The sequence below is a fragment of the Aptenodytes patagonicus genome, chromosome 1 (assembly GCF_965638725.1).
Source record: "Aptenodytes patagonicus chromosome 1, bAptPat1.pri.cur, whole genome shotgun sequence".
Classification (NCBI taxonomy): domain Eukaryota; kingdom Metazoa; phylum Chordata; class Aves; order Sphenisciformes; family Spheniscidae; genus Aptenodytes; species Aptenodytes patagonicus.
Genome location: NC_134949.1, coordinates 35662739 through 35677989, shown reverse-complemented (window position 1 = coordinate 35677989; position 15251 = coordinate 35662739). Strand labels below are relative to the sequence as shown.

At 37.6% G+C, this 15251-nt stretch overlaps 1 protein-coding gene across 1 annotated transcript in view; it reads left to right on the top strand.

The window, feature by feature from the left end:
• LRIG3 (leucine rich repeats and immunoglobulin like domains 3) overlaps positions 1-15251 on the top strand; it is a 43513-nt gene that overhangs the window by 11693 nt on the left and 16569 nt on the right. The window contains exons 4-8 of the mRNA XM_076331911.1: positions 10414-10548; positions 11233-11376; positions 13764-13907; positions 14234-14377; positions 14798-14941. Of these exons, the coding sequence (XP_076188026.1) occupies positions 10414-10548; positions 11233-11376; positions 13764-13907; positions 14234-14377; positions 14798-14941 (711 nt within the window). The remainder of the gene's footprint in view (positions 1-10413; positions 10549-11232; positions 11377-13763; positions 13908-14233; positions 14378-14797; positions 14942-15251) is intronic.

The following is a 15251-nucleotide window of genomic DNA, read 5'->3' as shown; positions in this document are numbered from 1 at the left end:
TCTAAAGTTAGACATCTAAGGTTCCTTCTGAAACGTCTAGCCGATGTACTTGGGCATGCCTGTCTTACAGTGAAGTTACTTGCAGTTACTTACAGTGAAGTCTGATTGCATCTTTCAGCATGTTTGACCATTTAAGTAAATTATTTGAAATTGAAATTGCAGGGTGTTCTTTTTGGTCAGCCACCCAGCCCTTTTCTCTGTCTTCTGTGAGAGGAGGCAGGAAGAGAGAGGCTTATCAAGGCAGAAAGAGAGAAGTTCAGCCATTTGCCAGAGATTGCCAGCTCTCCAGTCAGCAGAGTGGCTCTAGCCAGGAGGCCAGGTCACACCGAGTCCTTGACAACACAAGCTTTTGAGGACAGGACTGTTTACCACAAATACGTAATGTACAGACACCATACACAGTAATACTGTATTTATCTATTCCTAGAACTAAAATAAGTTAGTTGTTTCCTAATTTGCATTCCTGAAGTGCTTGTAAAAGCAGTTAAATTAATGTAGAATTGCTTAAAACGGTTGTGGTAGTTTTATATTGGAAAATTCTGCAGGTCTGGGAGAATAAACAGATTAGTTTTCATTGTTTCTAGACAGATGGATCACTTTTGTGTCAGTTAGAGAAATAGGCACTAATGCCCTCGTTCCAGGAGAACAAGCAAAGGTTCTGAAGTTGGTTCCAATTCTAATGGCATTCCTTATCCAAGATGTACCAGTCCTGTCCTATTTATCTGAAAATCTGCTAGAATCTGTGATGTTGGTACAGGAGAAGAAAACTAGTATTGTCTTTTACGTCTGTCATTGCTGTAAAGTTTTGTACCTAGGCTGAATCCAGAAATAGATTGAAACCAAGTAATGTAAGTACAATAGCCTTGTATAGAAGTCCTACATGGTGTTTAACTACCAATTACCATTTGCATAGGGGTTTTACTTTAAAACTCTTCAGTAAATGTTAAGTACTTTTAGTGTGATTAGTGCTTTGTGAGGAAGAAAGACTGATATGCAAATGTTGCAACATTGTTTAAGGTTTTGTTTAAGGATATACAGTTTAAATAAGAAACCCATACTACTTTACTTGCAGAATTTTTAGAAATACATCATCAGTGCACTGTATCCTTGAGTACTGTGGAAAACAGAAGACAGCAGTGACTTTAGAGAGAGAGAACAACTTTGAGCATTAAAGCATCCTGCCTCTCAAACTAAATTTTACTGTTCTTATCAAAATGTATATATAGAACTGGAATTAATATGAAAAACATGTTTCTTATTACCCACATCCAGGATATGTTATACAGCAATCATCTTGCTGTCTGTAGGGACTAGAAAAGCTGTACATGCCAAAGTCTCTAATGCATATAGTGAAATTCTGATGTTAGACTAGCTTTAAATGATGGAGTGTTTTAAATAAATTTGTGATTTTACATTTTATTGAATGGAAATTATTTTATTTAAAACCACTAGTACTTATGGTGCAGGTGATTTAGATGGAAATATCCTTGTAGCTTATGTTGTAAAGACTGATCATGTTAGTCTAGAACACAAACATATTCAGTCTTACTAAAGCCAGAGTGGAAAATACGAAGTTCATGATGCAGAAATAAAAGGAGCATGGATGATTCACAATTCAGTAATGTTTTTGAAGTTTTACGTTAATACGTGGTTTGTATTAGGTTCCCACTTTACTTTTTTCAGAATGTGAAATCTTCTTTTCATAAGAGACATACCGAATATGCAACATGGTACAGGTTTTCCTCTGCTACCCTGAGAGGATCCTCCAACCCCATCTGCTCAGGAAGTCTTTAACACAGTTAAAACAAGGAGTGCATGGCCATTCAGTTTTGAGTTGAGATGGTGAAAAATGTTGCCAGTATTGAGGAGGTTTCTTGAAATGTGCCCACGTGTTTGTTAGGTGCTGGACTGAATCCACAAGTCACTTTTCTGAAGGCTTTCTACAGCCTTCGATTTGTAATGTCTTTCTGTTGGTATATGCTGAGTTTAAATGCGGTGGCTTTGAAGACACTTGTCTTGTGTCCTGGATGTTTAAAAAGGTAAATGAACAAAAAATATTAACAAAAAAGATTGGTCAGGAGATAAAACAGGACAAAAGGACTGGAAAGTAGGCAGTTTTAATTGACTGAAGGGGTTGCAAGTTCTCACAGTAAGCAAAATTGTTCTAGTTTTAAATGTAGCATTCTGATCAGCCACTCTAAAATGACTCTGATTACTTCATTATTCATCTCAGGCCTTTGGTGTTCAATGAGCGCTTCTGAGAAGCAAACTGAAAAGTTAGAAGTGAATTGCTGTACTGAAAAAGTGCAAAGTCATTCTCTTCAAAGGAAACAAAAAACCCCCTAACAAAACAACAAAAAAATTATCTAAGCCATCGACAATGATTTGCTTAAAGACAAAAATATTGTTTTGGTCACTGAAAACAAAGAAAAACCCAGGCAATGCCTAAAAAGTTTTTTTCAGGTCCAGATGGTAGTGTGTGCTCTCAATGGGAGGTTCTACTTGTTGCTCATCAACCCACACAGCTACAGCAGGGAATTTACTGGAGAAGAAGATCTGCAAGTTTTAATGTATACCAGGCTTCATAAATAAGCTCTGTAACTTTAAAATTAAGTTATCAGAAGAGCCCAGGTTTAGCTTTGTGTCTTCTTATATTAGCTCCTTCCTGCTACCTTGCTTAGTTGCTCATTAATCCTGATTTCAGTCATCAGTAAAATTTCTCCAGTGGACAGCACTCTTTGCTCCAATCTGAATAAACTCCTGTTGATGAAAGACCTGGTTACAACATGGTTGTTTCTTGAGATTGGTAAAGCATTGTGCTATCAGGCAGTGGAGACAGAGCTAACTCCGATGTGATACAAACCTTTAGTATGTGGAGTTTACGATACCGCAGTGTCAGTATCTTTACTTATAGGGCTTTCAGGATGAATGGGATTGTTCACGCTACCTAACTTAAAACTGTAATCTGAAAAAGGCTTTTTCTTTATGGCTCTTAAAACTAAGTGAACTAACTCTTAAGTTGAAGTGGCTTCTCATAGATTTTTGCTGAACAAGATGCTGAGCTTGTGACTAGAGATTTGTAAATTCATCTGTATTTTAGGCAGCTTTGTGCTTGCTTCCATTCTCCTTACCAGGAAGAATAAAATACTGTTTCCTTCTTCATTTGGTGGGCAATAATAAAGCATATACTGGTCACTGATTTTCATTCTTGGTTAAAAAAATATATCTTGGTTGCCAAAAAGATACTTTTCCAAAATTTGAGAGTGCGCTGTCACATCCTAGCTTTGATTAATCAACATACAGCTTAAATACCTATCTAACTTTATGCACAAACGTAGTTACTGAAGAGGAGTGGTGATTAATCCCTTATACCATTTAGGAGGGATTTTATTTTTGTATTATGTGTCCATTGTGTGGTTCATTTCCGTAATGGGTATCCCAGATCACGCTTCAGTCATCTTGAGAAGTAAAATTCAGTTAATTGAAGGAAACATGCAAAATAGATTATACATTTGCCCCAGCTGGCAATGTAGAAATAAGAGTGATAGTTTGCACTGTGTGGCAGTATCTTAATAAGGAAAACTCCTGCAAAGGGCCTTCTGTAAAGGTAGAAGGTTTTTTCATAATCTTTGTTTGCAAGATTATTTGGAATAGGGGTAGGTATGAGAAGTCTGCCTCTTTGTCATCTCACAGTAGGCTGGGAGTGGAAGCTATGTGTAAAATCCAGAACGCTGTCTCAGTTTGCATTTAGAAAGCTACAGTAACAAGAAAGAAATTTAGACGCAACTCCAGAAAATGAAAGCTTACATTCAGTAGGAGTGGATGCCTTTCCCTTCTACGCTTGCCAGAGAAAGTGGTATTGTATGTTTATAAAGCTAGCATACTAAACTGAAGTCTGGCTCCCAATATTAAGAAAATGTTGGTCAAATATTTTACATCCTTGTCATCTCTTCAGCTACCACTTTATTATGGGAAGGATTAAGATTTGGATGCTGCCTGGAAGAGTTTGTTTTGAAGAAGGATTGAAAGAAAGGATAGAGGAATGCCAGACTGGGCTTCAGGCATAAGGCTACTTGGAGAAAATCCCAAAAATGAGAGTGGTGGTAAACCATGTGTGACTTGGGCTGAAGTTGCGAGCAAAAAGCTAGAGCGAAGAAACTTAACTGGAATTACTTCTTGCAGTCTTTGACATTTGGTGTGGAGACTAAGAGGAAATAAATGTAAGAATTTGAAAAGGAACCTGTCTTAGTCAGACTTGCAGACATGGAAACTAGATTTTTATGGCAGCAATTTAGGCTGAATGATGGGAAAGGGAAGAAGTATGTAGAAACCCAGAGTTAGTTGTAGCAAAAATATAAAGTAGTGAGAGCCTAGATGAATGCTTTTGCAATGAGAATGGAAAAGAATGCAAATTTTATGAGCTATTTGCAGTGGAAAAAACCTGGCATGATTTTCTGATCAACAGTGTTAAAGAAAAAGATGAATTAAAAAGAATAATAATGGATCAGAAAAAAAGAGAACACTGTTCCTGTGTGACAAAATGGAAGAATGGTAGGAAATTTTACCAAGGAGGAGGTGCTAAGTTGTAGGACATACAGTACATATATATATGTGTATATATATATATATATATATACTTGCCTCATAGAATGAGGCAAGTCAGAATGAAGTTAAGAGGTCAGGCATAAGTATTGGAGTTGTATCTTAGAGAAGTGGTAGGTGGTTATTGCAATAGAGCAGTGAAATGTCATGACTCAGTGCCTTGAGTGAAATAGAGGTGGACAGGAGGACATCCCTCAGCTTGTACTGACAGTTGAGATAAGGAGTAGATCTAGAAGGGTGTGTAGTCTAAAGTGCCTAGACTTCGATCTGCACCCTCCAAAAGGGGAGGGTTGGCTCTAACAATAAAGGATAGGTGTTTTTACTTAACGAGTCCATACATCAGATTAGAAATACGATTTATAATATTGGAGGACATTATGCTGGGTTTAATCTAGGTCATACTTATAATTGTCCAAGATTTTAGCATTAACTAACAGTCACAGAGTGCACCGTCTGCAGTGGGTTATAATTCCTGTTTTCAGCTCATGCTGAAATAGCTATGCCTGCATTGCTTCTGTTTACCTTCTTTAAAATAATGAACTTACACATTCACTTGGCTATCACATGCTAAGTAACTTGTGATTATTTTGGAAAGGCCAGAAAGTGTAGTGGGAAACAGACTCCAGGGTATCAAGAAGAGAGTTTGGAAGGAAAGTATAATTAAATACATATTGGTACTATGATTGGAATCAGGAGAGAATTGCTATGGAAGTATCACGTGTTTGGAAGTTTGGATTTGCCTCTGTGTTCTTTTTGATGATGAAAACATCTCTGATCCCCGAGTTGTTTCATTCCGTATCTTTCTCTTCCCCTTTTCCCAGTTTATGTTTGGTTTAGGAATCTATAAACCTTTGGTCTCAAGTTTTGGGCAGGGTATCAGTAGCCTACAGAGTTCTGAGTTTTCATTTTCTACTTTATGCCTGTATACCACAAAAAGCACAAAAAATAAGAGCATAGGCTTGCTGACATCTGCCTTGAAAGAGCAATGACAGGCATGGATCATGGAATGAAGGAGACCTTCAAAAGAAAGAACAACTGCTTTCCACAAGGAACGTGAGAAGCCTGTGTGTGAAGGAGGCATCAGACTTGTAGACCCACCAGTAGGACTGGAAGTGAGCCAGAATCCCGGCTCTATTTCTGGCATCTACATCTTGGAGAAAAACAGTTTCACTTGAAATATTTCTGCATTGAACAGTTGCAAAGATTCAAAAAAATGGAGGTTCTTAATTCAGTGCAGTTGGGTGTCTAATGGTGAGTAGAGCACATAGTCCCATTCATATCAGGGGATTTTTGTAAGCGTAGCGTTCAGCTTGAAACCATAATTACAATATTTTAAATGATGTAATTGTTCATTACAGTCTGGCTAATTTTAGTATTCAAATGAGTAGAAATTGGAGGAAAAAAAAAAAAAGATACTTTTTCTCCCTTTCTTCTTGCAGGAGTTCCTGAGACTCTTTCTTCTGTTATGTGCTCCTTAAAGTTGTACAGCCTTATCCTAAAAGCCACAAAACATGAGTCTTCCAGCACTTTCAGTGGAAGTTTATTACAGTATTGATCTTTAGTCTTTACTATCAATTATATTTTTTTTTATTTTTGCTTAAATTTTCTTTCACTCAGTGTCTTGACATCATTGTTTCTTACAAGAGCTCTAAAAGTCCAAAGGAGTTTGGGCAGGCAGGAGGGGGAGTGCAAGAAACAATAGATGATATGCCAGGAGTCGTATGATGTCAGTAGGTGAGTGGAGGGAAGAACAGGTGAAGCAACCACAAAGATTTGAAGAAATGTGAAAAAGGAGGCTGTGAGCTGTAGAGAGAGACCACCCGGTACGTGCTCAGATGTGGACAGTCACGTCTGCTTTGCCTGTGCTCTGACATGGCTGCCTCCAAGCCAGCTCTAATCTGGAAGCCATGTAAACAGAAGGCAGTCAAACTAAACATCTATGAACCCTAGTGTCTTGGCTTCAGTGCTGCTCAGAAAGATATATCTAGCCCTAGCAGAGTGCTTTTTTCTCTTTACATATCCTCTTAGTCTCTAGCAAGAGACTCTACTATGATTTCATTTGCCTGTTTGTAAGGCAAATTCAGTATATCCTGCCTCTCAGGGCTTAGCTGAGGGACAGGAGATACTGTCTTAGTCCAGAATCACACAGATGTTAAAACAGTTATTTTACATCTAGCAACTTTGGAGAACAGGCTGCACAGACACAGGTCTCCAAAATTGTCTTTCTAGAAAACTTGTTTTTTACCAGGTTGCTCCACCTCTAGACTCCTACACATGCTCCTTGTCAGGATCATGGTGTAAGATAAGACATAAGAGGTTCTCAAAACACAGCAGATCAAGATCTACCTGGAAGAAAGAGTTATGCTGGAAAAGGAAGTGCAAGAGTATATTTTTGTGCTGAGATTTTGAATAGAAACAAAAGATAGGACTTTAGGTCTTAATCTATTTCAGAGTTGGGGTTTCCATGTTACAGGATCAGAGTAGTGAAGCTTGCATAGATATTTCTTTTTCTTAGAAAACATTACATATTGACATCTTTATCAAGAGATACTTAGTCATACTATCTCAGATCTTTAAAAATTGGGTTTTTTTCAGCACATAAGAATTATTATGTCTAAATGGTGTTAACTAGATCCTTAACAAAATGCATACGGAAGTTGCTGTCCTGCTTTATATTTCCTCAAAAGGCGAGGAAAGTACAAGTCGATATGTCAGATATATTGTAGCTGTTGTTTATATAGAGTGAATCTTGAGATCATGATTGATAGGGCTGTTATAGATGTTTTGGCCTAGTAGTGTGGTTAAAGTCATGAATACTGAGACGGAAAGCTAAGGTTTCTCATACCCGTAATGAAAAACTGATATTCTGTCTTAAGCTGGTATTTACACAGGCTTATGTAAAAATAATTAAATCAGTCTGCATGCACTCTTGGATTGTTGGGTTTTTTTTTTTTTTGCTTCAAGTCAGGGTGTAGGCACTCAAATTGTAAAAGGCATGTTCAAATTTATGCAGGTATTTTTGGTGGTTTTATCTGTGTTCCTCGGTACTCCTGCTGTTTTAGCTGTAGCAGGAGAAGTTCCAAGGAAGCTGCAGCGTGTTGCTGTTCCTTGCACGTGAAGAAATTGTGATCAGATTGCTGCAGGTCTGCTTCTGTGAGAACTTGATGCGCTGGTTCTCTTGGTGCAGGGGATCTCTGTTGCCCTGATCTCCCCTTGAGGGTCTGTGAAATGAAACCAATGCGGTGTGTGCAGCTCCTTTTGTTTGAGCATAGTAATAACAGCCCTTTGCTGGAAAGTTGGGTTTGGGTTTTGTTGTTGTTTTTTTTTTTTTCCCCACAGTGAACAAACTTGCATGCCATTGTGCCAACACAGAGGATACTGCTTGGTTCTGCCTTGGCAATTAGATAGGCTTGCATTTTCAAACACGTCCTTCTTGACTAATTTTGATGGCAATTTGGCAGTTATGAGGAAGCCGATACATTGTTTTTATTTGATTTACTTAAGTGATGATTGTGAAGAAAAATCAAATTAGAATTGAACTTTCTCATTTTAACTCAAGTTGGGCCTTAAAGTAGAGCTATTTGGATATGTTCAGTGCTGGATAATCTCCTCCTAGGTGTGAATTATGGCACTCGAAGTTTTTTTGAAGAGAAAACTGGACTAGGAGGTTGGGGCAATAAGGAGTTAACCATTCAGAACTTTTGCGTTTGAGTAGCTTCTACAAATATGAGTAAGCAGGAAGGTGCAGTGAAGGCTGGTTTGATTTTCATTGTGAGATGGACTAGGACTTTGATGTGTAGCTCTTTTTCAGTGAAGAAAAGAAGTTACTTTCTCCCCACAGTATGACCTTACCATCACCAAAAAAGAAGAATGTTCCTTGAAACAAACAAGCTGGGGTTTTTTGTTTGTTTGTTTTTTGTTGTAACCTGGTCTGTGTCAGGTAATTTGCCAGTTAGTTTTAAGTGCTAATCTGAAGGCTGTATAAGCGTTTTATTCGGTTCCATTAGGTCCAACTAAACTTTGTAATACAGGGGCTATTATCCTGCCAGTTGTGAGGAATTTCTGTTTTATGGAGCAGTGCTGACACAAAGACAGCACTGTGCAAGCTGTCTCTATAACTGAACACTTTCACACTGCAATTTAGGAGGCGTGCAGTTCAGGAAATTGCTGGCTTCTGCTGGAGCACACTTTTACTGCAAGGAAAATTTTATTCGTCACTCAAGTAATTGGCAGTTTTAATACCTTGTTAGTAATTACCTTATAAACAAACTAATGCATAAAGGCAAGGCTCTATGACCTGTTATCTAACTCGCAGTGTTATTTGGCCAATGGAACTGACACATGGTGGTGGTGTTTGTTGTTGTTTTTTATTAAAGTAATTTGTTTCCATTTATTATAAATACTTTCAGCTAAGAGTTAAAAAAATGCAGTGTACCTCTACCAGACAGCCTGAGGAATGAAACACGATACAAGCGCAGCATTGGAGGGGCTGCAAGATCACTTACCCATTCCCACATGTGGTCAGAACGCCCATTAATCTAACCTCTGGTTCAGTTTTTGAGTCAGGACTTTTTTGTCTTGAGCAGTAATCCCCCCACACCCTTGAATATGTGAGAGTTGTCCATGCTATCCTAAATGTGTGGCTTACTATTTGATCCAGAGCAAGTATTTCCAATAAAGGCAAACACCTTCCAGAATCAACATTCTTGTTGATAGTTTTACTGAAATTGCCTTTGCCTGCAATCTTTGGGAGCTGGGGAGTGCTCCTAAATTTTGATCATTCATCATACTAGGTACAGAATGTACCCCAGCCAGAACTGACTTGAACTTCCCAAGGTAACAAGGATCACTTTGGGTTAAGTTCATTTAATTGGTCGTGATCTGTTTTCCCCTATGTACCATTAGCCCCAAACGAATAACCCCATTAATGTTGCTGATGTGCGTGTATGATTCTGTACATGATGCAGCTGGGATGGGAAAACTGGTGGGTTGCTGGGTATAAACATGAAATATGATCGCTGGAAAAATTATATTTCATTGGAAGTGAAAGAAGGGGTATTCCTTATAGTAGATGAGGATACCCATGTCTTTAAACAGTTGCAGAATTTTTGTTGTGGAACTGGGTGTGATGCTTAGCTGAAGTTTGACCAGACATGAAGTCCAGAACCTCTGTAATGAGCTGTAATAAGCACAAATTTTATTCTTTGCAAACTCACTAGAAAAATCCATAGATGAAATACTAGGTCTAATTGCACAGTTATAGAATGTCTTTCTGAGGGGCGTGCTGTCATCCATCTCCTCTAATCTAGCTCTGTTTTTATGGAAATTCAGTCTGATTTTCATGCTATAAGAGTTTAAAAAACAAAACAAAACACAATGTTTAGCTACTATGATGTTAATTTGGTTAAAATAGAAAACAACTCTAATCTGATTTCATTACAATACCGTGACATACCGTTCAATGCAAATACTAGATATTTCTACCATTCAGAAATAGATGATCATAGAGTTTTATGTCTTGTTTTAAAAGCCATGAATTGCAGTAACTGGATTATAATGCAATTTTTTCCATCTTGTTTGCTGGGAATATGTTTTAAGAAATGAACACATTTATTTTAGAGTGTTCCAATTTGTGATTTGGGATGGATAGAAATGAATGTTATGTCTAGAGAACATACTTTATTGGTTTTCTTAACTAGAATTTATTTTCAAGTGGGGGAATTAAGAACTAACTTTCGTCAGAGTCATATGTACTTAACAAGTGTTTACTCTGGAAATGACAGTCTTTTGACTACTGTCCTTAAATTTCAGGACCAGTAACAAGATTGCCAACATCTTGTCTGAACATCTGAAGGCGTTTCAGAGTCTAGAAACTTTGGACTTGAGCAACAATAACATAACAGAGCTAAAAATATCATCATTTCCATCGTTACAGCTCAAGTATCTGTAAGTAAAACTTAGTATTACTTTTTTTTCTTTCTTTTACTTTTAAAAACTTGTTGGAAAACTTATATTGGCAGCTGTTTGTTAAGATACTAAATCTTCTTTCAATTAGACACGCATTAAATATTAAATATATTCAAGGGGTATAGGGGGATTACTGCTCAAGACAAATACTAAATATTTATTCCTACTTTCACCTGTTGAGCTGCTAACTTGAATACATGAGTTGTTACAATGAGATGTTTTAGTTCATAAAAAGTGAAGGTCATTATCTTGAGATGAAACAAATAGATGTGTCTCTTGAGAGAAATAATTATGTAACAAAATGAACTTAAGTTCCCCACAGTTGGGCTAGTCTTGAGTTACATGCAGTTTGGTGGCCTTTTTTTGAATCTACCTTAATCCTTATTCAGTAATACTGCAATGCCAGAGTTATACTGAGTGAAAATAAATGGGGTTGCAACATGCTATCTTCTGCCAATAATACACTCCTGCAGAGTAGGGCAAAATGTTGGTGGTGAAATACTATTTGACCATAGACTGAGCTGTCAAGAGCTCTAATTAATACGATAAATGAAATTCCATTTATCAAGGAGTAGGCAGCGCAAGAGCTTTGTGTTTCACTTCTTGGAATTAAGAATTTATTAAATAACTGTAAATTTAACCTTCTAGACATTGTTTCAACAGGTACATTAACAGTAACCGAATAACCTCCATGGAGCCTGGTACCTTTGACAATTTGTCTACCACACTTCAAGTATTGAAACTGAACAGGAACAAAATTTCAGCAATCCCTCAAAAGATGTTTAAACTCTCCCATCTGCAGCACCTGTAAGTGCAACCCACAATTGACTAATTGTTTTCAGGTTTTCCAAAGCACTGGCAGTGCTTGAACTTTAGCCTTTAATTTAATCAGAGGCAGACTGAGACAGACACAGAAAACATATTACTACAACCCTTACTAACTGCAGCTTTGTACTGAACAAAACTAGTCTTATATATTGGTGAGATGTGAATAGTCTTTGTGTTTAAAATCGTGTTTGCCTATTAAAAGAAAAAAAAGGAAAGTCTGGAGAAGGGGTAATAGCAGTATTCCTGTAAGAAAGCATTGGAAACATACTAAGTGAATAAACTTATGTAGTTCACTACAGCAGTCTCTTATTTATTTTGTGTTTTCACGGTGAAATGAAGGGAATTAATTTGCTTTCAGAAGGTATGACAATAAGCAATATGCTTGAGTAAATAGACCTCCATCAGCTTCACTGATACAGTGCTGTCTATAAACATTTTACCTAATAAATAATAAAGTTATTTAATATGGAAGAGGATGGGGAAATATCTTTTTCCTGTTTTTTGTTTTGGTTTTTGGGGTTTTTTTTAAAACTTAAAAAGTGCACGAAGTTGACAAGAGGATGAGCTAGGGCTGCACTTTGTCAAATCCTGAATAATTATTTTCTATATGAGATAGTTGAGTTAAAAATGATGAACTCTCTTAAGTTAACCTTGAAAGTGAAAGGTCATAAGAACAGTGAAGTGTTAGGATGCTTGACACATCTGGAAACAGTGACTGTGTCTTTTCTGTATACAAATGCAGGAAGAGTTTCATAAAATCACAGAATAGTTTGGGTTGGAAGGGACCTTTAAAGGTCATCTAGTCCAACCCCCCTGCTGTGGGCAGGGACATCTTCAACTAGATCAGGTTGCTGATCTAGTTTGACTCAAGCCTCAGTAGAAGAGTGTGAGAACAGTCCTGCAAAGCTCAGGACTTGTTAACAATCTTAGTAGACTTTCTGATCTTCAGATTCAGCTGAAATTTTGAAAGTTGGTGATACTCTTGCCTAAAAAAGTTCTACTCATTCACAATTTAATTGGTAGGCTGACCTAGTTACGTTAGGTGGCTAATCTGCAATGAAGGTCAAAAATTTGTGTTATCACCTGAAAGAAGTGTTTAGAGGAGGAGTGGGGAAGAACTGAAGGCTGTTCTTACTCAGTGTTCTTCTCTGCTTATGCACATATAAACACAGGAGGATGAGTAGGGTTCTCTGTCAGGTATCTGTTATCAGGTAGGGTTCATATCAGGATACCAGAGAGGAAAGCTGAATTCTTACAAGACTGAGACTCTGAAAAATAATTGTGGTATAACTATGGAGAGAGAATTATTTAGGCCTTTGTTTCCCATGGGAAAGTAAGTTTTGGAAGGAGAGGATTCTTCTTAGTTTGGTAGGAGGAAGGTTGATAGATTTAAGATCTTCCTGAAAGGGGCAGATGATCTCTCATTGTTGTATGAGGACCTTTTCTTAGTATTGTCTAATCCTGTCTCTTTATACTATATATCAATTGTTGCTTATAAATACATCTATTAATTTAGCAAATGATAGCTAGTTTAAAATTCACCTCTATAAAAACAGTGAACATTGTGTTCTTTGTGCCTGTGTGAGGCTGGACTTCCCTTTTCACATAGCTCAGAAAGTTGGAAAGTTGCTTGGGGTTGGTGCAGGGTTCAGAGTTAAAAAGGACCAAAACCAAGAAAGTGTTGTGGAATGCAGGAGAATAGAAAATATGGAGTACTACTGTCACTGCAGCTTGCCCTCCAGCTAGTTATGCCTTGTAACTCCTTTTCAGGATACACACGGGTCTAGCTTCGGACCTACAAGGTGTGTGTGTAGTGGCAGAAGGATGAGTGCCAAGACCACTTGAGAAAGAGGGAAGTACCTATTTGTAATTAGTTGTGGAGAATGAGGGAGGAATGAGTTATGAATGCTTGACTCCAGATTAAGAAAGAGAGGGATCACCCAGGATATTTAATTTTGCCTAGTTATCACAACTAAAAGTTTTAACTTTTTCTTTCTGACTGATTATTGATTGCAATTACAAGCTAACCTTAACGGCTCTACTGCTCGATAAACACCAGGAACTTGCTTTCGCTTTTGAATTTGCGAACAGGACTAACCGTGACATTCTAGGTCTACAAGGATTCTTCAAATCTGAAAATCAAGGAACTACCAAGTACTTGTCCTCAGTATCAGAAAGGCAGAACAGTATTAGCATGGTTAAACATAATGTATTACAGTAAAATGTTTGATTTTTATTACATTTTGTCTCTGTTGTTTTATGTGCAAGAAAAGCATTTAAATAAGGCTTGTTTCCAGAGAGGGAAGAAAGGTTGTTGGCATGCAGGTAAACCTACTCTGCTGTAACTGTAAATTTTATTGATGCAGGGAACTGAATCGCAACAAAATTAAAAAAATAGATGGTCTTACTTTCCAAGGACTTCCAGCTTTGAAATCATTAAAACTGCAGAGAAACGGGGTTACTAGGCTCATGGATGGTGCTTTCTGGGGATTAACCAACATGGAAGTCTTGTAAGTATCAACATTCTGCTGATAGGTTCTGCTGATAACATGTTAAGTAGAATTGCACAAAATGAATAGAATTGCTTGATAAAACTTAAAGATGTTTTTGAATTAAATTGTTCTAGTATGGTTTGAAAAGCAGCAAGCAGTCATTGGTGAATGTGTAGGACAGCACATTCTGAATGCATGCATACAACTCTAAATGTAAATAGAGGCTGCAGCTACCTAGCCAGTATCATGAAGTCAGATGTGGACCCATGGCAAAGCACACACGCCACTGAGTTTCTGAACCTTATGTCTTTTATCTATTTGTATGTGTTTGTGTGTGTTTGTAGGCAGCTGGACCATAACAACTTAACAGAGGTAACCAAAGGCTGGCTTTATGGCTTGCTGATGCTGCAGCAACTCCATCTCAGCCAAAATGCCATCAGCAGGATCAGTCCTGATGCTTGGGAATTTTGCCAAAAACTCAGTGAGCTGTGAGTAGCTTTTATTCTATTCCAGTTTTGAAAGCCGGGTACATGCCAAAGCATGAGCTTCTTACCACTGATCTGTGAATTTTTCATAACAAAGTTTCCAAGGTGACAACAACTTTTTTGTATATGAGACAGTTATATTTTGTTGAAAGAAGTTGAAGCCAGCCGTGACTGCTTCATTTCACTGTGGCAGTTTTACTAAAACTGTAACGCAGTCATTTTCAAATGGAAGAAATTCATTCTGCAGTAATTTGTGAATTATCGGAAACGATACAAGCTGTGTGATCAAAAATGATGTAGTAGGTTTTGTGATAGTTGTAAGGGAGAAAACTTTCTCTTCTCCTGAGAATTCACCTAGGTTGAACTGAGTAATAAGCACTGCAGCATAAACATTAAAATACATTTTTTTCCTTGAATATGCAGGGATTTGACGTTCAATCACTTAGCAAGGTTAGATGATTCAAGCTTCGTTGGTTTAAGCGTGCTGGTTGGACTGTACATTGGAAACAACAAAGTAAATTACATTGCCGATTGTGCCTTCCGGGGACTTTCCAGTCTACAGACTTTGTAAGTTGATAAACTCATTTTTTAAGGTCAAAAACCTTAAGAAAAACCCTCAGTGTTTATAGATTTTTCTTATGAAATATACAAGAACCTTTTGTTAACTTTCCCAGATCAGCATATGTTTTTCTTACAGTAGGATTTTTTTTCAGAACAGTTGGAAGAGGGAGGACTTCCTCTTTTGTTAAGGCTGTGCACAATGGATGGTGGTAATTACGATACGAACTTTCAGTAGCATTATTATGGGAAAGGCTTGTCTCCATTCGAAAGCAGCAAGCAGCACTGCTACCCACAGCTTTGCGGATCTGGATCATTG